Source organism: Pteropus medius, unplaced genomic scaffold (assembly GCF_902729225.1).
Source record: "Pteropus medius unplaced genomic scaffold, Ma_sr-lr_union100, whole genome shotgun sequence".
NCBI lineage: Eukaryota > Metazoa > Chordata > Mammalia > Chiroptera > Pteropodidae > Pteropus > Pteropus medius.
Genome location: NW_024342734.1, coordinates 1 through 9,003, shown reverse-complemented (window position 1 = coordinate 9,003; position 9,003 = coordinate 1). Strand labels below are relative to the sequence as shown.

The following is a 9,003-nucleotide window of genomic DNA, read 5'->3' as shown; positions in this document are numbered from 1 at the left end:
CAAGAACGTAGGTGCCTTGTCCTGGGCCAGTGGACTGCAGGGTGGGCAGGAGGACTCGAAGACTAAGCACCTCATCTCACCCCTCACGGTCCTCCCCCTCATCATGCCTTCTCTCCAGGACTCCCAGGTCCTAATCGAGCTGCACAAGTCAGGCTTTGCCCGCCCGGGCGATGTGGAATTCGAAGACTTCAGCCAGCCCATGAACCGCGCGCCCTCGGACAGCAGCCTGGGCACCCCCTCCGATGGACGGCCTGAGCTGCGAGGCCCAGCCCGCAGCAGCCGTGCCAAACGCTGGCCCTTCAGCAAGAAGAACAAGGTGGGGGCCGGAGCTCTTGGGCAGGGGGTGTGAGTGAGTGGGGACAGCGGGGGCCCCACTGAGTCAGCCCCAGCTGCCGGAACGCTGAGTCCCGGGCAGGAATTTTCCTCTTGGCTGCTGGCCCAGGCTGGAGGGAAGGAAGGCAGCCGGGTGATTGGCCTGGGAGTCCCCCGAGGCTGATGGGGGTGCCAGGAGGGGGGCCTGTGGAGTCTGTCTAGCTTCTCAGGATGCTGGGAGAAGACCTGCCCGTGGGGCTCAGGGGTGGGTGAGGGCTGGGACGCTAACCCTGGAAACTCCCCCTGGGTCTCTTTCCTTCCCACCATGGGTTTCTGGGCCCGGACCTTCAGGCTCTTTTGTTCTTGGCTTGCAATGTCAAGCACATACCTGGGCACCCGTGGTTTACACCTTCAGCAACTGCCCCCTCCCTAGTTCATATCTCTGACCCTTGGTACCCCTCTTCAATTTATACATGGTGCCCCTGGCCGACACCCCCCAACCTGTAACCCTCTCATTTCATGCCTGACATTTCCTCAGCTTGCCCTTGGACTTCTGTGGCCCCATATCTGTATAGACCTGACTTCTGCATGCATTCCTCCACATTCTAGGATCAGAGCCCAGAAAGCTGGGCAAGGAGGGAGCAGGAGACGTGCACCTCTGCGCCTCCAGACCCATGCTCCTAGGTGCTGGCTGGGATGCAGGAAGGTGGGGAGATCCTAGAGGTCTGCCTTCTGTCACAGTCTAATGTCCTCTCACCGCTATCCCAGGTTGCTTTTGCATGCATTAGGCATTGTTGCTTCTTTTATCATGCTTTTTCTCCATTTTGAGCTTTTTTCCCTATTAAGGCCCCTCCTCGGCCCGGCCCATCCGCCTCGTTTCTTGTTCTACCCCCACCCCCGCCTCCCTCACTTATTCCTCCACGCTCGCCGTAGCCGCCCCCACCCTCCCGCCTAAGTCTCTGCCCTCACCATTGCCTAATGGACCCCCATCCCCCCGCTCCGGCCTCGACCCCTTGGCCATACTGAGTGAGATCAGTAAGTCGGTCAAACCGCGGCTAGCATCCTTCCGCAGCCTTCGAGGCGGCCGTGGGGTAAGTGAGGCCTTCGGGGGAGGAGGAGGGGGCGGCCCTGGCCGCTGGACCCTGGGCTCGCTTCCTGCCGCCGGCCGGGCCCCCCTTCCAATATATTGCGCGGCCCGGACCTGCTTTGCTCTATGCATGGCCTTGCCCCCCGAGAACCTTGGGCGGGGAGGAAGGTGGACTTGGTACGTCTTAGGAGTGTCTTAGAGCCTGGAAGCTCAGACTCCACGATGTCAGACTCAGTCATACTCTCACCTTGCAGACGGTGGTGACGGAGGATTTCAGCCACCTGCCCCCGGAGCAGCAGAGGAAGCGGCTTCAACAGCAGCTGGAGGACCGTAATCGCGAACTACAGAAGGAGGTTGACCAGAGGTAAGGTGAGAGGGAGGCAGGCAAAGAAGAAAATAAAAGAATAAGGGACAGATTCTCCTCGACTTACGACGGGGTTACGTCCTGATAAATCCATCAAGTCAAAATGCATTTACTGCTACACTGTAGAGTATCAGTTGTTTGCCTTTGTGATGATGGTCCAGTGGAAGCTGCGGCCCTCGGCTGCCGCCAGCGTCACTAGAGAGCATCACAGTGCACATCGCTAGCCCTAAAAAAAGATGGAAAATTCAAAGCGTGGTTTCTCCTGAATGTGCATCACTTTCGCACGGTCGCAAAGTTAAAAAAATTCTAAGTCAAACCATTGTAAGTTAGAGACTGTCTCTAGACACTGAAATGGTTCTCAAACATCTGCCAAAGAACCCCGGACCCTGATGGAATCACCTGATTCCTACCCCACTTCCAGAAATACTTTCCATCTTGTCTGCGTCATTCCCGCAAACAGAAAAAGAGCTCATTTCGGAGGCCGGTAGAATTTCGATTCCAAAATCAGTTAGCAAGAATTCAAGAAAATAAAATTATGGGCTCATTTCACTTCAATTGCGACCTTAGATGCAAAATCCTGCGCAAGCAAATCCAGTGGTGTATTTTAAAACTAATGCATCGTATGGTGGTGATGGTTGCACAGCAGCATGAATGTACTTTATGTCCTGGAACTGTACATTGAAAAATGGTTCAAATGGGAAATTTTGTTATGTATATTTTACCATAATAAAAAAAAAGTTTAGACTTAAAAAAAATCATGAGCAGTTTGGTACTATCCCATGATGCAAAGGTGGTTCAATATCGAAAAACGTCTCATTCACCACAGTGATTAGCTAAAAGCGAAAAGAAAACAACATACGGTTATCTATTCACTAACTCAAGTACTTAAAATATTAACAATAAAAAATCTGCCAGAAAAAAAAAAAGGAAATATTTACTCACTCTTTCCAAGCAGCAAGATCGTCTTCCTAGTTCTCTTACATAATGGGGATGACGTCGGCCACTTGTGGCCCGGCAACCAAATTATATTTTGCCATTTACACAAAATCTCTTGTATAAAACGGCTTTTATTGGTATGAACTTCCATTCAGAACTTTGTAGTTCCTGAGTTTATATGGTGTTGGGGTTTAAGGGGTGTTCTGTGGAGTCAAGACAGAATTCCAGCTGTTTCGCCTCCCTGTGCCTCAGTTTCTGCATCTGTAACATGGATCATATTAGGACTGGAAAGAAGTTGAACCCAGGTTTAACATACTTCAGAAATGCTTCGAACTACTACTGCTTATATATATAGTTGTGGAGGAAATAGGGCCCGGGGACTAATGATAAGAATAACACTAGCATTTATAGAGCACTTACTGTATGCCAGGTGCTATTCCAAACCCTTTCCATGGGTTCACGGGAGTTCTGAGTTTTCACGAGAGACTGTGAACAAGATGGAAAGTATTTCCATCTTATTTAGCACCGTATTTCTGATGCCCAGAACAGTGTCTGCTATGCAGAAGGTACTCCACGTGTATCTGAGTAAAGGTTACAGTTAATCTTCATAACCACTCACATGAGATATGTGTATCCTCCCCATTTTCGAGGTTAGCACACTGAAACAGGTTCAGTAACAACTCGGGGGTGCCCCACTGGGATGTGAACCCAGGCAGTGAAGCACTAATATTTGAACTTTAACCACCGTCTTATCAGGCTAATTGCTCCTTGAAGCAAAGCCCTTATTTTTTGCCTGATAAATCGTGGGGCTGTTCCTTCTCATCTGGTCCTAGGGAGGCCCTGAAGAAAATGAAGGGCGTGTATGAAAAGACGCCGCAGATGGGGGACCCCGCCAGCCTGGAGCCGCGGATCGCAGAAACCCTGAACAACATCGAACGGTTGAAACTGGAAGTGCAGAAATATGAGGTCAGGAAAGACCCTGGGGAGGGGCGGGGGCTGGCCGGCCTAGCTGAGTCACCGCCTGGGGGACAGGGAGGTGGGGGGGGCTCCAGCTGTTTCTCATCACAGCCTTGGGTGTGCATGGGTGATCTCAGGAAACATCCGAGCCCAGAGTGGGCTGACCCCGGAGCCCTGCCCTGGAACTGACTGCGTGGTCCCCTCCTCTCAGGCTTGGCTGGCGGAAGCCGAGAGCCGGGTCCTGAGCAACCGGGGGGACAGCCTGAGCCGGCATGCCCGGCCTCCAGACCCCCCAGCCAGCGCCCCACCGGACAGCAGCAGCAGCAACAGCGAGTCGCAGGACAACAAGGAGAGGTAAGCCAGGCGGCCAGAGCGGGCCCGACACCAACCCGCACCCACCGGCGCGGGAAGCCTGTCTTCACCTGCGTTGCCCTCCCCTGCCAGCTCTGAAGAGCCCCCCTCGGAGGAAAGCCAGGACACCCCCATCTACACGGAGTTTGATGAGGATTTTGAGGAGGAGCCTGTGTCCCCTATAGGACACTGCGTGGCCATCTATCACTTTGAAGGTATCAGTTGCGTGGGTGGAGGAGGGGGTGCCGGGCTTGGCTCTGTTTAAACCCACCTGAAGCAGACCCGAGCCCACCGCCACCCTCATGACAGGGTCCAGCGAGGGCACCATCTCCATGGCCGAGGGTGAAGACCTGAGTCTCATGGAAGAGGACAAGGGCGACGGCTGGACTCGGGTCAGGCGGAAACAGGGAGGTGAAGGTTACGTGCCCACCTCCTACCTCCGAGTCACGCTCAACTGAGCCCTGCCAGAGGTGGGGAGAGGGGGAGCTGTCGGCTGCTGCTTCTGGGCCACGAGGGCCCCAGGACCTACGCACTTTATTTCTGCCCCCGTGGCTTCAGCTGAGACCTGTGTAACCTGCTGCCCCCCACCCCCACCCCACGTCCCACCTCAGACAGACCCGCTGTGCCTTCTGCCACTGATGTACATACTCGTGTTTCAAATCTTTTCTTCCTGCCACTCGGCTACGGCTGTGTTGTTTTATATAAAAAAACAATTATGTAAAGTTCTTGGAGTCCAGGCTTTATTTAGATACTGGGGCTGGATATTCAAACACTATACTCCTTACAGGCCACACAGGTAACGCGGAAGGGGAGGTGAACTCGGGCACACCCTGGACATGCCCTGTCCCTGCCTGAGAGTTGGGTCCTTGTCTGTGACCAGTATAGGGAGAAGGGCACCAGACATCACCCCTTCCGTGTTCATGGTGGCTTACCGAGGACAGGTAGCACTTATTGAGCACCTACTGCATGCCAGACATTCTCTACCCGGGATCTCATTTAAACATCAAGCTTTAATTCCCATGATAACCCCTAGGAAGTACGGTCTCACTTTCATGTTGAAGGCAGGCACACATAGGACAAGTGAGCCGCTAGAAGTCACACCAGTTTTAAAAGGCACCACCTGTGGGATGGGGTGGGGTGGGGTGGGGGGTGGGGAGCATCTAGGGCTTCCGGATCCCTGGGTCTTCCGGTGTGGGGGAGGAGGCTGCCCCTCACCCCAGGATCCCTGTATATTTTTAGGGGGCAGGCTGGGTTCTTGCGAACCGGGCCTCCCTCCCTTCAGTGAGTCAGGCTGCGGGGTCCCCACCCTGTCTGGCTGTGTGAGCAAGGGATGACATCCTTGGTCTCCGTCTGGAGTCTGCGTGTCCCACTGTGAAGAAGGGGAACTGCGTTCTCAGTGGTCAGGCTCCAGGCGATGCGACAAGACACTAAGGACGAGCTGGAATTTCTCCAAACGTGCAGCCCGTGGCGCCCCCTCGCCCCGGCTCCCCCAGAGCAGCCTCCGCATAAAGCCGGTGGTCAGTGCCTCGCTCAGCTCTGGGTTGGGCCGAAATCCTGGAGGCGGGGCCAGGTGCGCTAGCGGCGGGGGCCCAAGCACCGCCTCGCCCCTCCTCGCCCCTCCTCGCCCCGCTTCACACTGCCTTCTCCCCTGGGACTTTGACCTAGCGCGGTGGGGGATGGGGGAGTAGGAGGGGTGGGAGGAGGGGGGCAGGTGAGGGGTTGGGAGGGTGTGCTCCGTGTGAGGTAGGTCTAAGTATAGGGGAGGATGGGGTGTTAACACCATAAGGAGCCCCACCTTAGGGGCTGTGCCTGGAGCCACTGTGGGTCGGGACGCCACCCCGTACATGACAAACTTGGGAGGAAACCCTCATGCAGTGGACCAAGGATCACCCCTTTAGGGTGGAGGGCACAGCTGGAGCAGTGCCAGTAAGGGGCGGGCTTGTAGCCTGGTGACATCTGGGAGGCTCTGGTCTATAGCCCGGTTAGTGTCGGGGCACCGGGTTAGAGCACATGGGGTGCTCCCAAAGTCGGGCCCCCTGGCAGCCCGGCGCTCACCTCGCAGGCGCCGGGCCGCTGCCTCGCGGAATTTGGGCGCATCCCGGGCCACTTGACGCGCCCGCTGCAGCGTGCGCAGCAGCTGCTCACAGCTCTCGTCCAGCGGCCCCAGGATCTCTTCACCCTCCAGCAGGCGCACCGCGGGTGCCACGTGAGGCAGAGCCACCTCGCCCGGGTCGCAGGGTCCTGTGGGGAGAAGGGTCTGGACTCGGCTTGGGACAGGTAGAGAAGGTGGAACATTGGGCCAAGCACCTAGGACCGAAGTAACTGGAGGTGTTTGGGTCAGACACAGGCTTGAGCCTAGCGCAGAGCTGGGCTGGGTCAAGGCTGGCTGGCGTAGGGCAGGGACGGAGCCTGAGAGAGGGTGGGGCCTAGGATGAGGGGCGGAGCCTTGGTGAAGGGGAGGAGCTTATGACAGAAGCAGGGATTTGGCCTAAGGCTGGATTAGGATTCTGGTTTAGAGTTAGTTGATGCTCCACTCCAAATGATGCCACTCACCGGCGCCCTCATCCAGGGCCCGCATCAGCGGCTTCAGCTCCTGCTCGAAGGCCAGCGCTGCCTCGGTGTGGCTCCTTCGGAGCTGGCGCCATGTGCGTTCCAGCCTGGACACCTGGGGTGAGAACCTCGAGCATGACTCCTCTTCCCTCTTTCCCATCACTTGAACTCGGGATTCATCCCCATCCCTGCTCCCCATGCACCTGCGGCATGAGCAGGGCGCCCATGACTGCGGCCAATCCAGGCAGGTCCCCTGCTGCCCCTGGCCGCAGCTCCAGTGCCAGCTCCACCAGGCCCCTCAGGGCGGCCGCGCGCTCCTCCAGGGGCCCTGAGCAGCCCAGCACCGCCAGCGCGCCAGCCAGTACCAGTGCCTCGTGCCTGTGGAGGCGGAGGGCAAGGTTCTGGGGGCAGTGGAAGGCTGTGTATTTCACGGTGAGGAGGGATGGGAAGGGGCATTGCCTGCCCCCCTCCCCCCACCAGGGATTGTGAATGGGGGAGTCTTGGAGATCCTCACCTCTCCAGCAGTTCTGACCTCAAGCAATGGCCATGGGGAAGTGTGAGCAGTTCCAGGCCAGAGGCAACCCCCATGGCATCCCTCTGAGCCTTGGTCACTCCCAGTAGGCCTGTGGCCTGGGGATGAGGTTGAGGGGAGAGTGGGGAGGACAGGTGAACAGAGTATTGGGTGTGAGGTGCGACTGAGCCTTGCACCTGCCTGGGGAGGAGGGTCTTGGTAGGTGACTGACCTGGCAGTCTGCCAATAGCAAGTGGCAGGCAGTGCTGGCAGGATGGTGCTCCAGAAACAGGCCACGGAGAATATGTAGGACTTTTGGTTCCAGGGGCCGATTCTGGGGGCCCAGCAGGCTGGAGGGGTTGTCAGCAGGGCAGAAAGAGACCTGTGCCTGTGGTCTTGCAAAACATCTCTCGTCCTCCGCCTCCTCCTGGGTCTCCCACCAGGGGGTCTCTGGCTCTGGGCAGCTGTGGCCAGAGGGTGTTCCCCGGGCACTGGGCACACGGAGCACCAGCTCACAGTACGTTGGGGGGCGACCAGAGGCATCGGGTAGCACTAGTGGGGGTGTTCGAGGTGGCTTGGTTGGCATCTTGGTGTGAAGCTGCCCATCCGAAGCCCAGAGGCTGTCAGCAATGGACCCCAGGGGGTCTGAGGTCTTCAGCAACACAGGGTCACTACCCATCCGACGCAGGGCAAACGTGGGCACGGCAGAGGCTCCTAGGGGTCACACGAGACAGGGTGCAGGAGGTACATGGAGAAGATAGCTGGGCGGGTCCTGGCGTCGTCCACTCAGTCAGCCCGTCGCCGGGTGCTCCTGCCCGTCCTGCTGTGACTTCGAACCTTCACAGCTTCCCCAGTGTAAATGCCTCATACTTACCAATGGTTTGAAAGTAAGCTTTCTTTGACACCTATGTCGTTTTGTGAATTCTGAATACCACGTTTTAAATCTGAATACTTTGTTTTTGTCCTGATTGAAGATGGTACAGAATAAAAATAAAAATATATATTAATCAAAATTCACAAAACTACATAAGAATCAAAGCAACAGAATTTACCAAACCTTCGAATGATGTCATTTGTTAAATTTGTGGCATGTTTATTTCCGAGGTTATTAGAACTTTAAACTGCACCCAGACTTTGGACAGATTGCGTGTTTATGAAGTATTTAATTAGACCCTATTATAGGAGCTTAACACTTTCCCAAGGGCCCCAGCTCACTCTGTGGAGGGACCAAAGTCCTCGCAGTAACCAAAAAAGACCTCGCGCCCCGAGCCCCGGATCTGTCTCTGAAGTTCCTCTCACTCCCGCTGCTTAGCTACACTTACCTCCTTTTGGTGGAATGAGTAATTCAGACTCCTGTTCTGGCCCAGGACCTTTGCAATGGCTATTCCTTCTGCCTGGGCCACTCTCGCCCACCACTTATCCACATCCTTCCCTTCTTTACCTCCTTCAAATCTTTCTCCACGGGGTCTTCAAATCTCCCTTCCTCTGTTGTACTTTAAATTTTTACCCCAAACCATACATAATTGACTTATTTTTATTGCTCTTGGTCCATTTTTCTCTAACCTTCGAACGATGTCATTTGTTAAATTTGTGGCATGTTTATTTCCTCTAACAGGACGTTGGCTCCACTCGTGCAGGGATCTTTGTCTCTCTTGTTCGTTGACATATCTCGGCACCTAGGATGGTCCCTGGCATGCAGGGAGGGCTCATGTTGCACGGGGTGAGGGGCGGACAGGGCAGATGAGGAAGACCGGGCCAGCAAGAGGGCGAGACCTCCTTTAGGTAGGATGATCGGGGTCAGCTGCTTTGAGGAAGTCATGTTAGGTGAGAAGCAGTCAGGAAAAGATTAGAGAAACGGGCTTTCCAATGGCAGGAATGGCAAGCGCGAAGGCCTCGAGGCAGGAACAAGTTTGAAAGTTTCTAGCAACTGAGAGG

General features: G+C 55.6%; 2 protein-coding genes across 6 annotated transcripts; one reads left to right on the top strand and one right to left on the bottom strand.

Moving 5' to 3' along the window:
* The first annotated feature begins 88 nt into the window (after positions 1-88).
* Positions 89-4,729, top strand: LOC120605971 (cdc42-interacting protein 4-like). Its single transcript, XM_039867055.1, has 6 exons — positions 89-316; positions 1,654-1,763; positions 3,533-3,665; positions 3,868-4,010; positions 4,101-4,222; positions 4,317-4,729. Exons 1-6 carry the CDS (start codon positions 104-106, stop codon positions 4,463-4,465), a joined length of 870 nt encoding a protein of 289 aa, XP_039722989.1. The 5' UTR covers positions 89-103; the 3' UTR covers positions 4,466-4,729.
* A 1-nt stretch (position 4,730) lies between these two features.
* Positions 4,731-8,997, bottom strand: LOC120605970 (SH2 domain-containing protein 3A-like). Of its 5 annotated transcripts, XM_039867051.1 has the most exons (8): positions 8,632-8,997; positions 7,943-8,032; positions 7,301-7,782; positions 7,072-7,187; positions 6,761-6,935; positions 6,561-6,672; positions 6,063-6,248; positions 4,731-5,561 (listed from the first exon to the last, which is right to left on the bottom strand). In XM_039867051.1, exons 3-8 carry the CDS (start codon positions 7,745-7,747, stop codon positions 5,401-5,403), a joined length of 1,197 nt encoding a protein of 398 aa, XP_039722985.1. In that variant the 5' UTR covers positions 7,748-7,782; positions 7,943-8,032; positions 8,632-8,997; the 3' UTR covers positions 4,731-5,400. The 5 variants fall into 5 exon arrangements, with proteins under 5 accessions (XP_039722985.1, XP_039722983.1, XP_039722987.1 ...); XM_039867049.1 differs by lacking the exon at positions 7,943-8,032; XM_039867053.1 differs by lacking the exon at positions 7,943-8,032 and having other exon boundaries at positions 4,731-5,376.
* Positions 8,998-9,003: the final 6 nt, after the last annotated feature.

Coding starts and splice junctions, on each gene's coding strand:
- LOC120605971 (XM_039867055.1), top strand. CDS start 104: ATGCCTTCTCTCCAGGACTCCCAGGTCCTAATCGAGCTGCACAAGTCA. Junction 317..1,653: donor CCTTCAGCAAGAAGAACAAG/GTGGGGGCCGGA, acceptor CTCACCTTGCAG/ACGGTGGTGACGGAGGATTT. Junction 3,666..3,867: donor TGGAAGTGCAGAAATATGAG/GTCAGGAAAGAC, acceptor CCCTCCTCTCAG/GCTTGGCTGGCGGAAGCCGA.
- LOC120605970 (XM_039867049.1), bottom strand. Junction 6,936..7,071: donor AGGTCAGAACTGCTGGAGAG/GTGAGGATCTCC, acceptor CCGCCTCCACAG/GCACGAGGCACTGGTACTGG. Junction 6,673..6,760: donor GCGCCCTGCTCATGCCGCAG/GTGCATGGGGAG, acceptor TTCTCACCCCAG/GTGTCCAGGCTGGAACGCAC.